This window comes from Cebus imitator, unplaced genomic scaffold (assembly GCF_001604975.1).
Source record: "Cebus imitator isolate Cc_AM_T3 unplaced genomic scaffold, Cebus_imitator-1.0 Scaffold56, whole genome shotgun sequence".
Lineage (NCBI taxonomy): Eukaryota > Metazoa > Chordata > Mammalia > Primates > Cebidae > Cebus > Cebus imitator.
In genome coordinates, this window is record NW_016107371.1 from 2,923,044 (window position 1) to 2,948,300 (window position 25,257).

The window sequence follows — 25,257 nt, forward strand, 5'->3', positions numbered from 1 at the left end:
TATTTCATTTATTCATATATTTTGCTGAAACACATTTATAATTGTGCCAATGATTATTATTTCTAATATCTTATATAATAAAACTATGTAATCAATATTTATTTCTTGAGGAACCTTGGTGCACTTGGAAGTTACTGCATAGTAGAGGTGACTTGTAGAGGCAGTTTGCAAGCTTAGGTGTGAGTCTTTGAAATCCCAGGGCTATGAACATTTCTTATGTTGTGGCTCTTGATGAATGTAACTGTTGGAGATGGAGCTGAAGCTTATTCATGTTGATATAGCTCCCTGAAATTGTAATGTTGCTTTCAGTGGTTCTCTTGATAGTTACCAAGGAAACATATTCTTGGAACTAGCAGTCCTAACTCTAAAAGGATTTTCCAAATTGTTTTTTCAGGGATCTTAGTTTTCTTTCTTCTAATTGGTAGAATCTCTAGGTGTCACTTTGGACATTCTCATTGTGGTGTTTAAATCTAGGTTTTGTACTCTGTAACTCTCACATTCAACAAGATAGATATTTCTGCTGTTGCCAGCTTTTATTTTTATTAAATTAAATTTATTTATTCATTTATTTTTGACTTGGAATCTCGCTTTGTCACCCAGGCTGGAATGCAGTGGCGAGATCTTGGCTCACAGCAACCTCTGCCTCCTGGGTTCAAGTGATTCTCCTGCCTCAGCCTCCCAAGTAGCTGAGATTACAGGTGCCCACCTCACCACACCCGGCTAATTTTCATATTCTTAGTAGAGATGGGGTTTCACTATGTTGACTAGGCTGGTCTTCAACTCCTGGCCTCAGGTGATCCATGCACCTTGGCCTCCCAGAGTGCTAGGATTACAGGTGTAGGCCACCATCCCTGGCTGTTGGCCAGCTTTTAGGTGTGGGAACTGCTCTTGCAAAAGCTGCTTTTGCACTGGACTACTAAAACAACCTAGTAATACTTTTGAGAATAATGCCACTCAAACCAAAGCACAATAGGATTAGCCCTTATACTGCTGGTCTACAAAGAAGAGTGAAAGAAATGACAATTATGGTGGGGTTTCACACATTTGTGGTGGCTTTCACCATGCTTTCCCTTTGTGTTTTGAATTAGGTGGCAGAAACTGTTGTGTTATTAGCCTGTTCTGCAGCAATGGTCAGAATTAGGGATAGATACAGGGTTCACTTCCTAAGAAATGCTATAAAATGTTTATGTACATTAGAAAATATGTTTTTTTTCAAATGGGCATCAACAGTTTTTTTGCAACTTATGAAAACTGATGTAAGAATTTTGAATTGTTTTCTGATTTTTATCTGAAATTTTGTGAGTAGAAATGTACTAGTCATCTTTAGATATGCAGTGTGATTATTTAGGCCTGGGCTATTTTTCCTTTCTTCCATTCCTGAATGTACTGTATGGTTCATCCTAAGTTGAAGCATAGGCCAATTTTTGTTTTTGAGACAGAGTCTCGCTCTTGTTGCCCAGACTTGAGTGCAATGGCACTGTGTGATCTCAGCACACATCTCTGCCTCTTGGGTTCAAGTGATTCTCCTGGCTCAGCCTCCTGTGTAGCTGGGATTACAGGCCTGCACCACTACACCTGGCTAATTTTTGTATTTTTAGTAGAGACAGGGGTTTACCATGTTGGCCAGACTGGTCTCGAACTCCTGACCTCAGGTGATGCAACTGTGTCTGTCCCAAATTACCTTTTTTGAATGCCTTCTTCTTCCTCCTTTTGTCAAGAATTCCATCATCTGCCTTTTGTTTCTTTGCTTGTGTGTTATCCCTGAGGTGAATTGTTCTATGATCCGTGCCTCAGGGAAATACAGAATACTTTACAACAGAGTACTTTAATTTGCACAATATATGAAGATACTATTTTCAAAATGTTTGTTCTCTGGACTATCTTTCTTACAACTCTTAGATTTTTATCAGTCAGATGCTTCAAGTAGCCAGTGGAACAAGAATAATGCAATGGAAGAGATAATGCAGTTATTTCAATTATATAGATAGGACTACAGATATAAATTTTAAGGAAAAATTCCTTTAGCATTTCAGATATTTTTGTTATGGATTATACCTATTGTATATCATATGATTCTAATGATTTATTAGCTGTGTTTAGTTATATGCTTATTTTTATGTATGGAATATTTTAATAGAAATACTGTGGTACTCTTAAAAATTAAAACTAAACCCAGCCTGTAAAATCTAAGTATGTCATGAATTATCATGGCTTATTAGGCAAGAGGCTTGTATTGTTATTAATTTAGAAGAGAATAAGTTTCCAATTTTGATTCTTTCATTTAATTTTTGAGTTCGTGTTGATTTTCTTAAGATATTTAGCTCAGCCACTAGGCATTTGTAAACCAAGATTCTTAAATAATTTTAATTTAAGAATTTACACTTCAAATATTTTTTAGGATAATGTAAAGAAATTAGTGCTGTTTTGGTTTCTCTTATCATTTGGATGTTTCATAGTACTAATTAAACAATTTGAGTTATTACAGAATTTTAGGAACTTATTGTTTAAGAAGGAAAAGCCAGGCACAGTGGTGGCTCACCCCTGGAATCCTAGCACTTTGGAAGGTTGAGGAGGGAGGATTGATCGAGGCCAAGAGTTCAAGACTAGTCTGGGCAACATAGTGAGACCCCTATCTCTACAAAAAAAAATCAAAAATTATTCAGGCATCATGATGCATACCGATAGTTCTAGCTACATGGGAGGCTGAAGCAAGAGAATCACTTGAATGTAGGAGTTCAGGGTTATATTCAGGTGTCAGAGCAAGACTCTGTCTCAAAAAAAAATAATAATATATGTGTGTGCGTATATATATATATATATATACGCACACACATATATATATGGAGAGACAGAGAAGGAGAGAAATCATTGCTAATGATATAGCTAATCACATGAAAGCTAATAATCTACTATTTTTTTTACTTGAGCATTGCTAAGGAAAAGTTCATGGGCTAACATCATAAATAATATGTGAAGGTTAATGATTGTATTATAAGTATAGAGTTCTCCAGTGTTTGTAAATTAAATTTTGAACTTTGCTTGTGGCTAGCGTATCAAAAAGTATAAATGAAAAACAATTCGTGATGTTCTTACCCAGATATAATCAATATTATCATTTTGATTTATATTGTTCTAGTGCTCTCTCAGATTTTGAACATTTAAAAACCTTCTGAGTTATACTACTAAATGTTTCTCAGCATGTTGTACCAATGTACACTCCTAACAATAAGCATGGTATGAGACTGTGCATTTTTTAATCCTCTGGTCAATATTTTGCCAATTTAATAGGCAAAATACATTATCTTATTATTTTTATTTGCATTCTTGTGATTGCTTTTAGATGGCATTTTTTCAAGTGTTGATTAGTTTTTTTAGATATCTTCTTTCATAAAAGCCTTTGCTTCCAAAAGTTTCTTAACACATCTTCTGTTAGAACTCTTGTTATCACTCTCATTTCCAGTGAGAGACTAAATATTCTAATAAAACATACATAGATAAACTAGTTGCCATAATCTATACCATTTGTAAGAGTTAACGTCTCTCTGCTGGACTCAGTGTAAATGTGGAACTGATCTTGCTTGGAAGCCGTTTTGAGTTTATCTAATTTTTCTGGAAAAGGATAATCATAAGCCCTACTTCCTATCAGCACTAACAGAAGGATCATTACATGGGCAAAGAAAATATAAATATTTGTCAAATGAATAAGTGTGATAATTAAAAGATACCTGAACATAATTGTTAGAATTCAGGTACTAGTAATTTGATTCCTTAAATGGTTCACAGTGAGTTTACTTCCAAACACTGTATACTTTGTAAAATGCATTTGTACATAGGAGATTTTAATACAATAATTTCCATGTGAAGTGATATAGCTTATTTTACATTTAATAAAACCATAGCTCAGATATATAACGTAAATATGCTGAGGTAATATAGCTAGTTTGGGTTGGAATCAGTACTTAAAACCAGGCTGCCTGATGCCAAGTACCATATTCTTTCTGTTCTCACAGAAGTCTCCAATAGTTATGTTACATGTGAACCTGCCTATGTTGACAATTTAAAACAAATATTATCTATAAACATTCTTTATAATATTTAGGATATCATAACAAATTACAAAGTCAATTCAAAGCACAATGTTTTTGATTGCAAATATTGGTTACTCTTATATTTATGACCCTTACAAGATGACGTGGCAGGCTAAAACTAAACAAGCAAACAAATTTTAAAAACCCTGTCGAACCTGAGAACCAATTGAAGCCCTGAGGTGGTTTCCTATCCTGTCTATGTATGTGATTGAGAAGTAACTTTCTGATAACGTGTAGGCATCCATTTATTCAACAAATGTTTAATGAATCGCCTACTCTGTACTAGGCACTATGCCAGATGAATGAGACAAGAATGCAGGACTTAACCTCATTAATTGAGGGTGAAAGATATTAAACATTTTTTTCAAGTAAATATATAGTCCCATGTATATCAAATGCTCTGAAGAATAAGCACAGGGTATAATGAGAATGCATAATAGGGGACCTAATTTAGGTCAGAGAAAGTATTTCTTAAGGAGGGACCTTTGAGCCCTTAAGGATGAGTAGAAGCAGGTTAAAGGGTGGTAATGGAGAGGGAAGGTGGATGAAATCATCTCTGGGGTACTGAGGGAACTAGAAGAAAGCTGCTCAGTAGTATGGGTGTTGTACAGTGAGAGTTGGAAAAATAAGTCTTTGAGGAAGGCAGCTGATATATTGTTGACTCTTTCAAAGGAGTCATTTTTAAGTCTCATTCTAGTGTTTCCATTGCTTAGACCATTGTGATGCTTTTTTTATGACTTACTCTTCATGTCCAATTTTGAAATATAAAAGAAACATTTTTAACAACAAATATTGTTTTGCAATATAATCACCTTCTTACTTAATAGACTTGTTTCTAAAAGGCTTCTGATTATATATATAAAATTAAATCTAACCAAAAGGGGAAATTTACATTTTTTCCCATCACAGATAGTATGAGCTGTGAAATTGACTTGAAAATAAGAATTTTTAAAATGTTTGTTTACACTTGTAGAAATTGACCTTTCATAGATGTGAAAAATCAGCTTATAATCAAAAGCTTAAAAATGAAAGCACATCAGGTTGCTTCTGCTTAAGGTAAATGGAAGAAATCCATTTAAAGTTACTTGTGAGTTAAAACATTTGAGATATTTGCACCAACTAAAATACCCTTCATTAGGCCACTGGCTGGTAATTTTCCTATTCATCTATTGAAATTGGCCTTTTTACAATAGGTGGGCATTTGTGTGTTTGTGCATGTGCATGTTTGCACATACTTAAAAAACAGAATAAGGAAGGAGCATAGAAAATGGAGTCCAAAGCAAAGACTTTCATTCAAAATATTTTTTCCATTTTTTATAAATTGTGTGATGTTTAATTCAATAAAGCCTCAGGCCAGGCGCTGTGGCTCACGTCTGTAATCCCAGCGCTTTGGAAGGCCAAGGCGGATGGATCACTTGAAGTCAGGAGTTTGCGACTAGCCTGAGAACAGGGTGAAACCCTATCTCTACTAAAATTACAAAATTAGCCGGGCAAGGTGGCACACTCCTGTAATCCCAGCTACTCAGGAGGCTGAGACAGAATTGCTTGAACCTGGGAGGAGGATGTTGCAGTGAGCTGGGAGATTGCAACACTGCACTCCAGCCTGGGTGACAATGAGTGAGACTCTGTCTCCAAGAAAATTAATTAATTAATTAAAAGATAAAGCCACCGTTTCTTTTCATCCACAAAATGATAGTGGCATTAGTACATACAATGTTTTCTGGATATTAAAAAATAAGTTTAAAAGTGCTTTATAAACTGAGAATACTTTATGAGTTTTGTGTATGTGTATATGTTTGACAGATAGATTGGTGTGCACGTATAAAAATCTGAAATTCTAATAATAGTGAAATAATAAAATAACCGAAATGACAAAATGGGGGCACTGTTAGTTGAGAAGAAACCTATAATTCAACATCTTATTTAAAAAATTGTTTAAAAATTTACGTTATACATGTTTAATTTGTGTTGTTCTTTTGTGACATGATTATGCCAAAAATGAATTCATAGCTTTAAAAACTTACTATATTAAAATGCCTATTTATTGACAGTGTGTGGAATGGGATAAAGAGGCAAAGAGTTGAGGTAAAAAGGGCAAAAAGGACTGGATCTATTAAAGAAATGTCAAAGGTTAGGAGCAACTAAAGGTCAATAAAAATACTAAGCATCTCTGTAAGTGAGTTGATATTTAAAATTCGGCTTACACATTAGCTTTAGAGATCTGTTATAGAAAGATGGATGCACTTGGATATAGAATAGCCTAAATGTTTACATGAAGCAGAATTATTCACTGAGAATAGATGGTGATGGGGTGGTTTTCCAAGACTGTAGGAACTTTCAGGAAACATTCTCTTCTACATAATGCTATGACCACCATTATTGAAATAAATTAGTAATAGTTGATAAAGTATCTCTGGACTTGACTGTGGGTTTCCCTGCCTTCCCCGCCAGATTTGGGGGGAAGTTTTAATTTAATGTGTGCTATTTAGGTGATGTTTAATTGATAAGATGTAGTTTTTTTTCTAAAATTACATGAATAACCATATAGTCACTATGTATAGCCTTTAGAAGGCTGATTGAACATTATCCACTTTTCTTTAAAAATAAACAAATGGAGAAATTTTAAAATTAAATAAGAAATTAAAACACCTAAGAACATGTTTTCTAAATGTACATATCTTAGAAGCATGGCGTTATAAATGCAGATGATAAAAACTCTATTGTCTATCATGTTTTTATTGCTTCATGACATCAAAAGGATATACCACGTATTTTTAGAGTGTTCTTGTCCTTTGCAGCAGCTTGCATGTTGAAGAGATATACTCTGTTGCTGGAGTTATTTGTTTTTCAGGAAAAGAGAAAAGGGTTAGGGAAATGCATAATTTCTCTTACTCTCACCCAGTAGTAGCATTGAGAAGATACCTTGTCCCCATTTTATTACTTCTGATATTTTATTGCTGGCAGCCAGATGTGCTAAAACTCCTGACGACAGCATCTATTCATTGCGTGTTTTTAATAGGCTTAGAGAAATATGAGTAGAGTACATGAAAGCAGCTCAGCTTCACACTTCAGCTGGGAATGCCCAAAAAGCTTACTGCTGTTTAGAATTCTTGCTACAGTCAGGAGAAAGCCGAAAGCTGCACAGCTACTGAATCTTCTACGACTGAATTAGAAGAATAATGACTGTACAATTAACTATCAACCTCTGTTCATTTAAGCACAGTTTTCACAGAGCTCAGGAGAAATATGGAACTTGATTGGCATGTTTTTGTTTGATGGTGTCAGCAAATAGATGACTTTAAAGACAGGTGGTAGGGAAAAATAAGAGAAGGGGAAAAAAAAGAAAGAAAATGCAATTTGAGACATTGCGCCAGGTCTGCAATTCTGTTTTATCTCATTTTCATGGGGTTTTTTCATCCCCACCAAATATCTTACAAAATGAGCTTTTTGGACAAACACTGAACAATGCAAGGTGAGTAGAGCTAAACTATATTTTCTTTTAATATTGTTATTTTCAGAATAATATATATGCCTGTAAAAAATTGTTTTCTATTGAAGTATTAATATAATAAAGGTGTTGTCTTTTTTACCACAAATATAAAATTTTATGTAGCATTCTTAATTTGATTTTAAGAAGGAAAATAAGCTTACTTCAAAGCAGAGAAAGCATCTTAAATTTAACTACCTTGACCTCTGAAACATAATACAGATATCAGGCTGTTTCATTATTTTGTTTTCTAAATGTGTAAAATGACTAACTTAAAAATACCCGATAGATGTTTTCTTTGTGTTCATGGCAGTGATTACATTGCATATATAAGGATGGGGCTATATAATCATATGTGATTTGTTTGAAAATGTGAATTAGCAATTGTGCATGCTCCTGTAAAACATGTGGAGATGTTTTCTAGGTTTAAGACATTTCTCTATGTAGGGTAGCTCAATAATCACTTTTAAATAAGCTATATTGTGGAACTGCTAATAATGCTTTTCATTAGGTCGGCTAATTTGGCAGGATTCTTTGTTATAAATTCCTACTCCTTTTTCAACCTGATCATTTTTCTGTGGTGAAGGTTGTTAAATTATGAACATATGTTTCAGATGGTTTCTCTAGCTTACTCTAAAAGATATTCTATTAAAGAATGCTTTTAAAATGCAGTTTTATTGTCTAGCCCAGTTCTTTGCTCATTTAAGTTGTTCAGCTTTTGAGAATTTTTCATGTTTCATATCTAGTATAAAAAAGATCCCATGTTAACTAAATATATGTGGAGAAGATTGAGAAAGAAATTCTGTTAACATGGCAATGCACTGAAACCTTCTGGAAACTGACGGGGAACTAATAGTGCATAAAATATTGAATGGCTTTGCTCGTCTCTTCTTTTTAGTATCTCTGAACAATGTGAGGCAACCTATTTTGGAGATTAAAAAATACCTGTTATACAATATGTATCTTAATTTAGAAAATGAAGAGAAGGCTTTTAAAATTTGTTGGCATTTAAAGTGTTTACTGATGATAAATATATTTATAACCTTTGCTTTGAATATGGGATAACATATCTATTTCTTATAAAATTTCACATTCTTTCCTCAGTGCAGTTCTATTCAATAAACTAATTGGATTTTGTTTATATTTTATCTTGATACTAATTAAAAACATTATAACACTATATGAAATGTTAGGATATTCTAAATTGGATATCTATATTTTAAGATGCTGTTTTCTTTTTTGAAATAATGCATCACTTTAGTGTTTATAGTTTACAATAAAAATATGTATTTTATGTTATATTTAAATTAAAAAGGCAAGTGTGGATTTCTAAAAATTTCCATGACCTGAAGCTACCAGAGTTTTAGGATTTGTATTCATCCTTTATAAACATTTTTCTTGTTTTAGTTCCATCTCTTTTTTTTAATGCTAAGAATTTGTGTGTAAACGTATTAATATTAGGGTTTAGGTATACATACCTGTAAAAATTATGCTAGTAACAGCATAGTAAGGAATTGGTTTTAAAGTAAGCATAATTCATTTAAAAATCTGAAAATAACTATTTTTTGAGGGAATTGTGTGCATCCCTATCACTGTGTACTTGCTTTGGCTTCAAGTTTCTTTTATTGTTGGCATACCTAATAATTTCAGTGAGAGCCTATTAAGCTCTCATTAAAATCTGGACTTTTATGCTGCTGCAATTAAATATTAGATTATGAAGTTTCTAATGCTTCTATAATACCAATATTGTTTAATTTATATGCTTTTTATCTAAAATTATCCCAAACTACTAATTAATCAATAAAGAATTTATTTTGCTTTAGGGGAAAAGAATCTCTGCCTTTATATGTTCTTATTAGTCTTTAAAAATCATGTGACCTTATATCACAAATACGTCTATGTATCTTCATAAGTAATGAGCTAGTTGATTTACTTTTAAGTTAAATCCAGAAGTTCTGCTGTTTTAGAAGTATGAAGAGTTAAAAATTAGCATAGGAATTTTATGCTTCACATATTTTAATTTTTTGATTCTTTTGTGATAAGTTTAGATACAAGGGTCTTTTAAATCTTTTATTCTGCTTCGATTCTTTTAAATAATATAAATGCCTGGGTATTAACATTTTAGTTAATACTGAAGTGGAAAGTAAGGATATAAACTAAAAAATTATTCTTAAAGAAAAAAATCATGGAAGAAGAATGGCCTGAGTATGTCATCAAAATACATCATATACAATAATTTAAACTTTTTTTTTGAATAATGGACCTTTCATTTAGACATCGATGGTCTTCTTAAGTATCAATTTAAGCATCAATTATATACCTGTCACCTCTGGAAAGAACAGTTTTGGTTGTTAGTACATGAATAGTAATCATTTAATTGTTTGGACTAGTTAACATGGAATATTCAGTATTTGTATTGTGACATTAACTGTGATATTTAAATTGATAGAAAAATAGCCATCAATTTGGACATTTAGATTTTTTATTCTCAATTGCTTTCTAGTAGAGATTGCTAGAATAGTACTATGCATCACTTGTAGACAATGTATTATTAAAAGGGGACCCTTTCAAGTAGTTTTTAAACTCAGAGTTTTTTTGGTAGCTAATCTTATCCCCAAATCTGCAACTCAACTTTCATTAGGATATAAGATGATGGGACAGTTGACTTCTATGTCATACTAGCAATAAAACTTTAAAGGGTGAAAATCTTCCATAATAACTGCTCCAGAAACATTTCCAAGTTGAACTTGTCAAAAGAGAAAAGATTTTTAAATCCACCAATAATACTGTATGTGCCATAATTCCCCAAACTGGAGATTAATATAGATTGTTAAGTGGATTAACTAATGATTAAATGAAACTTATCTATGAGTAGAAATTACTAGAATATTTTAGACTAACTTTTTGTTGGAAACCATATAGCACAACCCTTATGTTTCATACTGAAAGTGTTTAGCTTATTCTCTTATTGTGTGGTTTTTGAGTACCATTTTAGTGCATGAAGGGGGCAACAGGATTCTCTGATCTTTTACAGCTAAAATGAAACAACTGGAAATCTAGCAAGAAACAAAAACATTTCTGCATCCTGCATAAACTCACTTGACTCATTTGATAGGTTTTGATGAAATGCCACTTTAATTTTTTGTCATCAGGTCTTCTCATTGTAAACTCTATCTCAAATGAAATTATTTAATCGGGACACAAAAATAATTGCTTTTTTCATTAGTAAAAATGTCAAGTACTGAATTCAGTATGAAATCTGATTTTTGTGATCTTGTCTTTGGAAGCAAACAGAAATAATGAGATGCTAGAAGATATATTTTTTAGCAGAGCTCACTGCATTAAGTTATCAATTGGTTTGGACAGTATTCAAATAAACATGTTAATGATGGCTATCATTAAAAATTCATCCTCTAAGTTTTTCCATTTGCTAATTTTTTGCCATCTATACTATACAATGAAGAGATCTGTATTTTCCTCTAGATACAATTATTTCTTTCCCACTGAATGTGTGACAGTGAATTTGCTGTGCCTTCTGGCCACACAGGGGCATGATACACTGGAATTTATTTAGAGTAGATATTAAAAAACAGTCTTTCTCCCTTTATACGTATAATGAGATATGCAGGCTTTCATATTTAAAAGTAAGAAAAGAAAAAATGTCAGTAGAGAGAAGAATATTTGGATTTATTTTTTTTCCATTACAAGTAAGATAACCATATGATCCAGTTTGTCTGGAGTACTCCCAGTTTATGCCTACAGTCATCCAGTGATTATTATTAGTACTATTCTCTCTCAAAAGTGTTGTGATTTTAAAGTAAATTACAGGGCTACTCTAATTGCAAAAGTGAAATGTAAAGCTTAAATTCACTTAGTTTAAGTGGATTCTTTTCCATTGAAACATTGTCATGGTTTTAAAACATTAATATTTTAAGTAAAATCTGATTTGCTAAATAAATATTTATTTAGTATTATTTTTGGTCAGAAGTTCTTAATTATTCCTATAGCATTTATTATTGCTTTGGTTTACAATCAAACCAGTAATTCGTGTTCAGGAATTCTGGCAAAGATAATTATTTTTTATCATGGTACGTTAATGACTACTTTGACATTGAAAGAACAACATGCTTACTTTTCATAGTTCTCAGGGTGCAGTCTACACAGTGTGCATTATTTGGACTTGGCATGATTCCAGCACAGTTGAATTTTCATATTGCATAAAAAGTCTGTGTTACGAGGCATAAAGCACCCAGTCATCTAATATATATATATACATTGTAGGTACATATATATACTTTATTAAACATACATAATAATTATTATAAAATACTTTTACAACTATAACATTATTCATTATAGGCTTAATTCCTTTAGAATAATTATCTCTTTAGACTTCAAATCAAAATAGCTTGTGATTTAGATATGTGTGTTATTAGTATTTTCACAAGAACACTTACTGTGGACCTTAGCAAAACACTACAATTACTAGTATTGATCCTTAATCTGATACCAGTCTACAGTCTTTAAGTATTTTCTTTACTGAAAGAACTTTTATAAATCTACTGCTTTTGGTGATGCCTGACAGGTAAATGTTAACTATACTTTTTAATTACCAACTTCTACATGATCATAAAGGATTTTAAAAGTTGAAAATAATTACTAGTAAACTTCTTTAATTCTGACATTACTCACTAAATAGGAAAATGAATTTATTTCATATGGGCTATAGGCTTTCTTCTTATCCATTGTCACAAAAAATTCATGGCCCCAACAAAAGAATTCCTAAGACTCATCCACAGTTTTGGTTTCACTTCCAAGTTTGAGAAAATGTAAGCATTTTAGAAATGTGTGAACATTTCTTATAGGGCAAAATGGAAAAACCCATTGCACGTTAAAATTATAGTATCTTAAAATGTGAGGGTTCTTTATTTTGCCTAGTGTTTTTTAAACTGTGCTTTTTGTTTTGGACAGAGAACACTTTCAAGGTCTAACTCAATATGTAAAACAGACAGAAGTAGAGCAGCTCTGGTTTAGAAAGTGGGACATGGGACCCATGTTTGGTTCTAAGAAACACATTTTGAGACTTTTTTATTCTACTGCTGTCATTTTACTCTTGAACAAACTAAAGTTCAGCTGCTTACTTAAATCAAACTCAGGACTTATGGTTACTTATATGGCTTTAAACTATTCATTTCATTGTAAGTCCTTCGAAATGTCACACATAGAGGTAATGGAAAATGACAAGGAAAACTGCTGTGTTTAAGGATTTATTTTTGCCTGACTTTTTTACTACACATTGTAGTTTTATGTTAGGTAGTATTGAACATAGCAGTTGTGCTCATATCTAGGGTCTGCTGCTTACTGTCTATATGTTACTGGTAAAGTTGCTGTCCTATGAGCTTCTTGAGTTAGGGGCTATTTATTTATTAATCTCTGAATTCCCACAGTTATATCCTTCACACAACTTCCCAGTAAATACCCAATCCTCTTAGCCTCCAGAACCAAATATTGTACTGCTTTTTCCACCTAGTGTTGATTAGTTTTGCTTGTTCTAAAACTTCATATAATGAAATGTTATAGAATGTACTCTTTTTTTGTTAAGACATTTTACTCAACTTCATTTATTTATTTATTTATTTATTTATTTATTTATATTTTAGACATGGTCTCATTCTGTCACCCAGGCTGGAGTGCAGTGGCATGATCTTGGCTCATTACAACCTCCCCCAAGCTCAAGTGATCCTCCCACTTCAGCCTCTTGAGAAGCTGGGACCACAGGCACGTGCCACCATGCCTGGCTATTTTATTTTTTTAGTTTTTTGATGGCAATGGGGTTTCACCATATGCCCAGGCTGCTCTTGAACTGCTGAGCGCAGGCAATCCACCTGCCTCGCCTTCCGAAGTGCAGGTATTACAGGCATGCGCCACTGCTCCCGGCCCACGTAGCATAATTTTAAAATATTCGTTCATATTGTGACATGTGTGAGTAGTTTTTTCCTTTTCATTGCTGAATAGTAGTTCTTTATATGAATATATCACACTTTCACATAAATCTTTTTGTGGCCATATATTTCTATTTCTCATGAGTAAATAACTAAAGGAGAAACTTGTGGATCATAGGGTGGGTATATGTTTAGTTTTATAATGACACATCACTTTAAAAAACACATAAAATGATACCTATCTACAGTTTATAAGTATTTTTTTTTTAATTGAAAGAAGTGTTAAACTCCCGCCAACAATGATTGAGGATTTTGATGATGCCACATGCTTTCCCACATTTAGTAATGTAAGTTTTTAGTTTTTGTCATTCTGATGAGTTTATAATGAGTTTATTTTGACCTCAGGAAATGAGTTTGGCATTTACTTTTCCTCTATTGCATGAACAGTTGGTATAAGATTGGTGTTATTTATCCCTTAACTATTCTATAGAATTCACCAGCAAAACCATCTGGAAAGTTTTTTCTGTGTGAAAATTTTGATAAAGTATTCAATTTCTTTTGCTGCATGGTCTTCTTTTGAGATGTGTCTGCTCGTGTGCTTTGCCTATATTTTAATGGGGTTGTTGGGTTTTTGCTTGTTAATTTGTTTAAGTTCCTTATAGATGCCAGATATTAGACCTTTGCCAGCTGCATAGTTTACAAATATCTTCTCCCTTTCTGTAGGTGTCTGCTGATAATTTATTTTGCTGTGCAGAGCCTCTTTAGTTTAGTTAGGTACCACTTGTCAGTTTTCGTTTTTGTTGCATTGCTTTTGGAGCCTTTGTCATGAAATCTTTGCCAGGTCCTAGTCTGGAATGGTATTTCCTAGGTTTTTTATAGTTTTGGGTTTTACCTTTATGTATTTAATCCATCTTAAGTTGATTTTTGTAAATGGTGAAAGGAAGGAGTTCAGAGTCAATCTTCTGCATACGGCTGGCAAGTTATATCAGCACTATTTGTTGAATAGGGAGTCCTCTTTCCCCATTGCCTGTTTTTGTCAACTTTGTTGAAGATCAGATGGTTGTGGTTGTGTGGCTTTATTTCTGGGCTCTGTAATCTGTTCTGTTGGTCTTTATGTCTGTTTTTGTACCAGTTCCATGTCGTTTGGTTTACTGTAGTCTTGTAGTGTAGTTTGAAGTTGGATAGTGTGATGATGCCTCTAGCTTTGTTCTTTTTGCTTAAGATTGCTTTGGTTATTTGGGCTCTTTTTTTGGTTCTGTATGAATTTAAGAATAGTTTTTTTTTTTTTTTTTTTTATTTTGTGCAAAATTTTTTTGATAGTTCAAAAAATGTTCAACAGCTCTAATCATTAGAGAAATGCAAATCAAAACCAGAATGAGATACCATCTCACACTAGTCAGAATGACCATCATTAAAAAGTCAAATGGCTGGGCGTGGTGGTTCACACCTGTAATCCCGGCACTTTGGGAGGCTGAAGCAGGAAAATCACAAGGTCAGGAGATTGAGACCATCCTGGCTAACACAGAGAAACCCCATCTCTACTAGAAATACAAAAAATTAACCCAGCATGGTGGCACGTGCCTGTAGTCTCAGCTATTGAGGAGGCTGGGGCAGGAGAATTGCTGAACCTGGGACGTGGAGGTTGCAATGAGTCAAGATCACACCACTGCACTCCAGCCTGGGTGACAGAGTGAGACTCCTCTCAAAAAAAAAGTCAAACAATAACAGATGCTGGCAAGGTGGTAGGGAAAAGAGAATGTTTATAACACTGTTGTTGGAAATGTCAATTTGTTAAGCCATTGTGGAAGGCAGTTTGGAGATTTCTCAAAGAGCTTAAAACAGGACTACCATTCAACCCAGTAATCCTGTTACTGGGTATATACCCAAAGGAATATAATTGTTCTACCATAAAGGCACCTGCATGCATATGTTAATTGCAGCACTATTCACAATAGAAAAGGGATAGAATCAACCTAGATGTCCATCAATATTGAACTGGATGAAGAAAGTATACATACATATCATGGAATATTATACGGACATTAGAAGTATGAGATCATGTCTTTTGCAGCAAAATAGATGGAGTTGAAGGCCATTATCCTAAGCAATTTACTATAGGAACACAAAACCAAATTCCACACGTTCTCACTTACAAGTGGGAGCTAAGCTTGAACACAAAGAAGGAAGAGTAAACACTGGAGCCTACTTGAGGGTGGAGGGTAGTATCAGAATATATTGAGGATATATAACTTTAAATATTCTTTCTTTACTACTTTACTTCAACTAGATTCTAATGATTACTTCTAATGACAAAACATGAGCAAGATGTGCAGAGGCTTTCTTCACAGAAAGTGCAATATTGATATGACTGATCTAATTTTAAAAGAAAACTTCTGATCAGATAAAATGAAGAGATAAAAGCTATCATACTTTTTCTCTACCTTCTAATTGGTTGGGCATCCATTTCAAAGACAATGTCCATAGGGAATTTTTGAAGGAAATTTAATTTATGTTTGTAATGAGAATGAGTAGGTTAAAGATGAATTTAATTGATCAATTGATTCTTTAACTGGTATCAATCACAGTATAAGAAACGAAAAGTGTGTGCTGAAGAATTTTATGATAATAATTTGTAATCATGGTTGATCTTTTAAATTAATAAGTTTTCTAGCTGGGCATGGTGTTTGTAATCCTAGCCCTTTGGGAGACTCAGGCAGCAGGATCCTTGAGGCTGGGAGTTTGAGACCAGCCTGGGCATATCGTGAGACCCCCTCTTCTTTACAAAAACAGGAAAAGAAAGAAAAAAAAATAGCTGGCCTGTTGGTGCCCACCTGTTGTTCCAGCTATTTGGGAAGCTGATGCAGAAGGATCACTGAGCCCAGGAGTTGAATGCCGCAGTGAGCCATGACATGATTGCACCACTGCACTTTAGCTTGAGTGACAGACTGAGACCCCTATCTCTAAATAAATAAATAAATAAATAAATAAATAAAATTTCCATGCCACACAATGTATTTTTTGCAATAAGTTTCTCAACAATAATTTTTTGGGTCTTTCTGAGTTATGTCTTAATTTTGGAACAAAACATGATGAATATAAAAATAGGACACCCTACCTTTTCTAGAGAAGTTGAACAGCTTGTTATAAAAACTATTTTCACAAAATGTAAATCTGATGATGAAATACACAGAGAAATGTGTCCTTTAAAAAATATTACCATATTTCCCATGAAACACATACAGCTAAGGAAATTCTTATTTGTATTTTTTAGTGTTGGCATTGCAACAAATGTATAGATGAGCAATTTCAATGAATGAAAAGTGGTACCACAGTTTGATAGTACAGTGCAAAGATTATATGGAATTGTTCACCTGCATGAGCATATGAATCTTTTAATTTTCTGTATTTATTTTTTTAATGATGGTTAATGCAAAGAAGATTTAATTTATAAAACACTTAACAAAAATGCATTATATATTAGTTTTCTATTATTGTCTAGTAAATTACCAAAGCTTAGTGGGTTAAAACACTCTACTTGTTTACTGTCCTGCAGTTCTGTAGGTCAGAAGTCCAGGTGGTCTTGGATGAGTTCTCTGCTGATGAAATCAAGAAGTGGACTAGCATTGGCACTTATCTGAAAGCTCTTGGGAGGTATTTACTTCCAAACAATTCAGATTGCTGCCAGAACTTCTTTGCAGTTATGCACTGATGTCACTATTTCCTTACTGGCTCTTAGCTGGGGACAGCTCTCAGTTTCTAGAGTCCTCTTAATATTACTAGCCTTATAGTATCCCCATTTTCTTTCTTTCTTTTTTTTTTCTGAGACAGGGTCTCACCCTGCCAGGATCTGGCCAGGCTGGTGTGCAGTGACAGCTTCAACCTTACTGCAGCTTCGACCTCCCCAGCTCAAGTGATTCTACTGCCTCAGGCCCCCAAGTAGCTAGGACTATAGGTAAAAGCCACTGTGCCTGGCTAGTTTTTGTATTTATTATAGAAGTGGGTTTCACAATGTTGCCCAGGGTGGTTTCAAACTGCTGAGCTTAAGCCATCCTCCCACCTCCGCCCCCCGGAGTGCTGGGATTACAGGTGTGAACCACTGTGCCAGGCCTTCTTCCCTCAATTTTCAAAGCCAGCAATAGCATATCAAATCCTTCACCTGCTTGGAATCTTTCTCACTTCCTTTTCTGCTAGCAAGATTTAAACTACATGTAAGCAAAAATCATTAGAAATTGTAATTTAGAATTAATACAGCTGTTTTCCTGAGGCATGTGGCCCAACATTATAGCAAAATGAGAAGCCAAAGAAAATAGGCCCAATTTTAAAGTAACATTTCCTGCTTGTCACCATAATTTATTTTCCATATTGGTTTCAACAAGACTAGACTATTTGGTAGCTTTTATTTTCATTATGTGATTTGTGAGAACACAGTTACCAATCTCAACGTCACTCACTCTATTATCTAATAATGTCAGAGTGTCTACCATTATATTATTTCTCACAAGTTACATATATTTTGGATAAGCAGAAGGTGTAGGATAGGACGCCTCTGATTTTATTCCATTCTACTGTTAATCATGCACAGTGTATTCTACACTTCTGTTATTGCATGTTTCAATTCTAGAACTGGCATTTTTTAAAAGTTCCTATTAATCTGCTGAAGTTCCCCCATCTGTTTTCCTTCTTTATCCACTTTTCCACCAAATCCTTTTACATATTCATTGTAGTTATTTTAAAGTTCTTCTCTGCCAGTTGCAACATTCTTCTCTGCCAATCATCTGTAGGACTGTTTCTAATGTTTATATTGACTTTTTGTTCATTTTCTAAATGAATCCAATGGTTAGGGATTCATTTTCTTGCTTCTTTGGATGTTTTGTAACATTTCTTTGTAGGCCAAACACCTAAATGATGTATTCTAGAGTTTTTATATTATGTTTTGATCTTAAGAATGCTAATTTTTATTAGGTCAGGCAGTCAAATTAAGGAGGTTCACCTTGTTCTTGTCAGTGGTTGGTTTTAGGCTTTATTTGGACAGTACTCTTTTTTTCCCTTTATCATAGGGCACAACCCTTACTTCTAGGATATGGTTTTCTTACTCTTAATGCATAGCATTTGTGAGACCTCAATTGAATGCCCTGGGATTTTCACGAATATATCTCCAAGCTTGCTTGATCAGAGAGTTTTATAGTAGGGTGTGACTTCTGAAATTTCTCTTCAACGTTTAGCCCTCAGCAGGTGCAGTCTACAGGCTCCAGATAGCCTGCTATGTACTGCTTAGAGTTTGGGCAGGAGCAAGAGCAAAACTTTGATTCCTATTTCTGGAGCTTATTCACTTAGCTCTCTGCTGTCCTAATACCTTGCATCAAAAATTCTAGCTGCAAAGACTATACTTTCAGGGATTATTTCTGTAGTTTGTTACTAAAGAAGTTTTTATGAATCTGTAGGGGAAAACAAAAACACAAACAAAATTTGAGCTGCCTTAACAAGCCTGAATTCTAATCTATATTTTTGACACCAGACTGTATTTCTTATGCTCAATAAAACCAATGCTTTCTACTTGGACTCCAGTTCCTGATACTACAGTTGGAAAGATTGTTTCCAGAGAGAAACCTAATGTGAGGCTTACCGCTTTCTTAAGAATCTCAGTCTTATGTTCTGTCTTGTCCAACACATAAAAGTGGTTGTTTCGCATTCTACCCAGTTTTATAGTTGTTTTTAGAAAGAAGGCAAACCTAACACCAGCTACTCAGAGACCTGTTAATTATTTCATTGTAATGTAATAAACATCCATGAAACTACTCTATCAAGCAAGAGCTAGCACTGTGGCAATCATTTACATGTAGCCATTTGTTTATTACCTCATTCCATTTCCTTGACTCCTCCAGTTTGTGGCTATCATGATATTCAGCCCAAGTTCATCATTCCTGTTTTTTCTCTTATATGTATTTCTAAAAACATTGGTTATTTCCTCTTTATAAAAAGGCATTCTTGTAATCCTAGCTTATTCAGGAGGCTGAGGCAAGAGAATCACTTGAACCTGGGAGGCAGAGGTTGCAGTGAGCCTAGATTGCGCCACTGCACTCCAGCCTGGGCACCAGAGCGACACTCCATCTCAAAAAAAAAAAAGAAAGAAAGAAGCAATAGCTTTATTTCCTATACTTATTCAGCACTGACATTACTCCTAGTGCAACTATGATTGAAGTGAAAAATAAACAAAAACAACCAAATATATGTGAGATTATGGTAATCAAAAGAGTAGAGCTTTACCTCATTTTAGGTATGTTCATAAAATCTGGCATGTAAAGCAAAATTCTAGTTTTCTATTGACTCCCCTTATAATTTCAGTTATTTGATATTAGAATAATGCCTTTTGACTATTTTCTTCTATGTCAAGTGAGAAAAATACAGATGTAGTTTTTGTTTTTGTTTTATATATAAGAAATAAAACAGCATAGAAATAAGAATTAAAGAAACTGAAGAAACTGTACCAAAATATTAACAGCAATTGCTTTGGGCTTTATAATTTTAAATATAACTAAAAAAATTAAAAATGTGGCAACGAATTTTATGAAGATTAAATGAGCTAAACTAGGTGAAGCATTTAGAACATGGTCTGGCAAATAAGAAACCCTAAGTAAATAATAACATTATAATTAATTAATTATGATTAATTATTACTGCTTCTTACTGATTAGTTCTTTTCTTCAATTCGAGATTTCACTCTGAAAGATGCCCTGATGTTTAATTACTAGGTCAAAATGTATCAACTTTTCTAAGACTTATTGTGTAACTGCTTTCCCAAAGGTAATTGCATTTCTACCATGAATACATAGAATTGCTTTTCATCATTGTCATTAATTGCTTTCATATTGTTCTCTTTGTAACTTCATTGGTTGTTATAGAAGTTTTTAAAAAAAGTTTAAACATATACTCATCTGTTTTAGTCTGTTAGGGCTGCCAAAACAAAGTGGGTGTCTTAAACAACAGAAATTTATTTCTCACAGTTCCAGAGGCTAGACATTGAAGATACGGGTGTTAGGAGGTTTGGTTTTTTCTGAAGCCTAGCTCCTTGGCTTGCAGATAACTGCCTTCTTGCTGTGTCTTCACAGGGTCTTTCCTTTTTGTACACAATCCTTATTGTCTCTATCCAAATTTCCTGTTCTTGTAAGTACACTAGTTAGATTGGATTAGGACCCACCCTAATGGTGTTCTTTTAATTAATCACCTCTTTAAAAGCCCTGTCTCCAAATATAGTCACATTCTGAGATATTGGGAGTTAGCACTTCAACATGAATTTTGAGCAGATACAATTCAGTCTACAAGAACATTTAGTTATCTATCAAGGACAAATCAATATATTTTCATGAGAATTTAGTGCTTCTGTTTCTGTTCCTGCTTTCTCTAATTCTTAACCCTAAGAATTTCATTGTTCTTGAGTTACTTTTTGGTTTTAAGGAGACAGGATGTTGCTATCTTGCCCTGGTTGGATTTTGAACTCCTGAGTTCAAGCAATCCTCCTGCCTCAGCCTTGCTGATATGCATTCCAGGCATATTATGCACTCCAGGCATGCACCACTGTCCCTGGCTGTCCTTGATTTCTTAAATGTAGTTTATTTTTCAGCAGACAATGAATGCTTTCAGTAACTTTTAAAGGAAGGATATTGATGGTATTTTCTGAGCATGTCTGTTTGAGACTTTTCCCTCATATTCTTCTTAGTTCTAGGCATATGTAATTTTTGAGTTAGTGGTTTTATTCAAAGCTTTGTAGGGGCCTAAGTGATTATTTCTTCTTTTGAAGGCAAACTATAGAGTAGTGCATATTGCCCATCTATAATATTTTCTCATAACTATGGTGAAGCCTACCTTATTATTTCTCTTATAGCAATGAGTTTTACCATATGATACTATGGCATATCTATTAATAATTATTTGTCTTTTTATAATCTTTCAGAATCTTATAAAAATTTATAATTGTTGTAATTAAAATAACTTTTTGGCATGATTTGAATTTTCTTTCTGATATGGTTTAGCTGTGTCCCCACCCAAATCTCATCTTAAATTCCCAAAGGTTGCAGGAGAGACCCAGTAGGAGGTAATTCAGTCATAGGGGCAGGTATTTTTCATGCTATTCTCATGATAGCAAATTAATCTCATGAAATCAGATGATTTTACAAAAGGGAGTTCCCCTGCACAAGCTTTATTTGCCTGCTACCATTCACATAAGATGTGACTTGCTCCTCTTTGCCTTCCACCATGACTGTGAGGCTTCCCCAGCCATGTGGAACTGTGAGTTCTTCATTGAATCTCTTTCTTTTGTAAACTGCCCAGTCTCAGGTATGTCTTTATCAGCAGCGTGGAAATGGACTAACATGTTTTCCTTTGAAGACACCTTTCTTTGTGTGTCTTTGGTTACTTTCACCAATTTTTATGAGGTAATATCTATAAAAAGTATGCTGTATTTTTATTGTGCTAAGCAGCCTCTAATCCCATATATTTTTAAAAGAGAAAAATATTGTAGTCAGTTTAGTCTTTTTCTATTTCCATATTTCATTAAAGGTTTTAAGAGATTTACTTCAGCTATACTCAGAACTATCAGTCCCAGATATGGTTCATCCCTCTTGAAGGTTGATTATGATTCTTTTCTTGAACTGTATTTAGTTTTCAAGTCCTCTCTTTTTAAAAATCTTTCTAAGTTTTATCTCAATCTCAGCCCTCTTCTTTGATAATGTCATTGGCTCTGAAAGCCATCATGTAGAAATAAAACCACTTTGTTAGTAACTTTTCTTTGTAGCTTTTATAAATTTATTTTTTCCTCAAAATGGCAAACCTGCAAATACTTTCACCTTTTATTTTCTTTGAACATTTTTTTCAGCGATTTTTGGTTAAGAAGAGACAGAGAGAAAATGAGAGATTAGTCTCTAGTCTTTTTTCATTCATATTGCTGAAATGATCTACCTTTTTTTCTGCTTCCCCCTATTTTTCTTCTACCTTAGCTGTTCTTTCTCTTTGTCAAACACTCAGTAAAATATTCAATTTTTAAGAGACTATTACTATATTGACTTGGTTGTGTTTAAAAATCTCTTTCAATGTACTTCAGCATTTCAGCATTTTCCAGCTCTTAATAGAATAGACTTCTTGCTTCATGATAATCTTTTCTACTTTTTAATTTAATTTTTTTTTGCAGAAAGGTATGTTTTCTTAGTTTCTGTATTTCTCTGTCATCTGTTTTTTAACAAAATAAAATCTTATATTCTCGAAATTATACCATTTTATTGTTGCTTGTAAAAGTTAAACCTACAACCACTTCAATTTTAAGCAAGTTTTGAAGAGAATAGTCAAAGACCCCTTTTCAAAACATTTTTAACACATTCAAAATCTCTTATTTGTACGTCACTCTTTTTTATATCACCTTGTACCATTCTTTTTTATGGGTATACTTGATTTCTGTAGCCAATAGTGGTAGGAAAAGCACAAAATATGGAGACATGATCTATAATTCTTCTTTATTAGGCAACTGCCCCATTAATTACTACTATCACTACCTGCTATTACTAGTGAAAATGATTTTAAAACAATCAAAAGGAATGCTTGTTAATATTTTGATGCCTTACAATTAATCAGTACTTTCACTTATCTTAGGTAATCATTAATATAACTCTAAATCATATAGTATTAGTATACTATCATAATTTTACAGGTTTTAGAAATTATGTTCAGATAAGTAACATGCCCATGATTTCACAACTGGCAGAAACTAGGACCCAAACCCAGGTGCTTTGAATTAAAATGACATAATTTTTTAAAGCTGGATATATTGTTACCACATGTGAGATATGCTTTTTGCTAGGTAGAAGAAAAAGGGCTTGAAAGTTCCCATACTCTAGGAATTTAGCATATGTGGGGTAAAGATTGGGAGGAATAACAGCCTAAGACAACATCTCCAGTTTTTTTTATGATAGACTCTACTTATACTTGAGTAGAATAGGAAGATCATGAAGTCCACAGATCTTAAACCCAAAGGCCAACATGGATTCCAGTTAATACTTTACTATAGCAGATGCTTCTCTGAGACACAGAATAGGGGAAGAGGAAGTAGACTTATTTGTTGAGCATCTTTCCATGCAATTTTGCTGATCACTTAGCTTCCTATTAAAAAGGTAGAATATCATTTAAATGAAGAACATGAAATTTGAAGTTGGAGAGAGGCATGGATTTTTTAAATAGCTTGTTGAGGTATAGTTGATATGCAATAAACTGAACATATGTAAAACACACAAATTTACACAAGTATTTACCTGTGGAAACATCACCATAGTAACGATAATATAACATCAGTATAACTGCTAAAAGTTTCTTGTTTAACCCCTTGCTAATCCCTGCTTCCTATCCATCTCTGCTCTGCTCTATCCCTGAGCAACCACTGATGTGCTTTCTGTTCTGTATTAGTATGAGTTTTATAGAATTTTATATAAATGAAATTATATTATGTATTCTTAAAAATCTGACTGCTTTCACTTAGTATGATGAGTTTGAGATTCATCCATGTTATTATGTGTATAAATTATTCTTCATTTATTTTTAAATCCATTACAGAGCATTGGTATTCCCTTGTATAGATATGCCAAAATTTGTATAGCTGTTCACCTGTTGATGAGCATCTTGTTTTTTCCTACATTTTTGGTGTTACATATAAAGTTGCTGTGAATATTTACTTAAAAATCTTTATATGGACATAAGGTTTCTGCTGTAAAGATGAGGAGGCAAAATTTTATTTGAAGAACTTTGCTTTTTGTGAGGGCCATATATTTTATAATCTAATTTTCTTTCTTTCATATGTCAATTCATTTGTTGTATATAATCATAGATGGAATTTCTGGCTTTCATATTTCTTTATAGCTCTGTATTCATTAAACAAGAACCGCTTTCTAAGTGTAAATTCTAATGATCTATAGGATAAGCCTGACATTCAATGGTTTATCCTGAAACATGAGGTTTTTGCATTCAGTTTAGTCTTTTATTAAGCTTATATCTGGTCCCATAGTCTATTTCTTGTGAGTTATGGCAGTGTTGATTTTATATATTCCTACTTTGCTGTGAGTTGTCTGTAAGGAAATGTAATGTCACATTTTTAAGTTTTATGTAAGTTACCTTTCCTAACGTCTCTTTTTTTCTTTTTCTTTCTTTTTTTTTTTTGAAAGAAAAAAAGAAAGAGAAAGAAAAAGGGGGAGAGAGAACAAGAGTCTTGCTCTATTGCCCAGGCTGGAATGCAATCTAAAAATAGGTATTAAAAACCTCTTTTATGCCAATAATTGTACTTAACAGCAGAGACAGGACGGAATAAGGGAAGAAAATAACAAACAGCCAACCAATATTTCCTTTAAATCTGTGAAATGCTATGCAAATGCTGAAGAGTGATTTACTTCCATTTATGTGGCCACTTTCAAAATAGGTGTAATGTGATACTGAAAAAAATGTATGTTCTGTGGACCTGGGGTGAAGAATTCTATAAATATTCACTGAGTTTACTTGTTCCAGGTCTGAGTTCAAATCATAAATGTCCCTGTTAATTTTCTATCTCGTTGATCCGTCAAATATTAACAATGTGGTGTCAAAGTCTCCCGCTATTATTGTGCGGGAGTCCAAGTTTCTTTATAAGTCATTAAGAACTTGTCTTATGTATCTGGGCGCTCCTATATTGGGTGCATATATATTTATGATCATTGACTCCTGTTGTTACATTGAT

General features: G+C 33.5%; 1 protein-coding gene and 1 pseudogene across 48 annotated transcripts in view; both read left to right on the plus strand.

The window, feature by feature from the left end:
• Positions 1 to 25,257, plus strand: part of RIMS2 (regulating synaptic membrane exocytosis 2) — a 688,984-nt gene that overhangs the window by 246,904 nt on the left and 416,823 nt on the right. For 16 of the 48 annotated variants that reach the window (XM_037738700.1, XM_037738680.1, XM_037738693.1 and 13 more), the window contains exon 1: positions 6,903 to 7,560. The exons of the other annotated variants lie outside the window; for them this stretch is intronic. In XM_037738700.1, coding sequence (XP_037594628.1) covers positions 7,439 to 7,560 — 122 coding nt within the window. In that variant the 5' untranslated portion in view covers positions 6,903 to 7,438. Of the gene's footprint in view, positions 1 to 6,902; positions 7,561 to 25,257 lie in introns of those variants that run through there. 48 annotated transcript variants of the gene reach the window in all.
• Positions 18,895 to 18,987, plus strand: LOC119471321 (annotated as a pseudogene).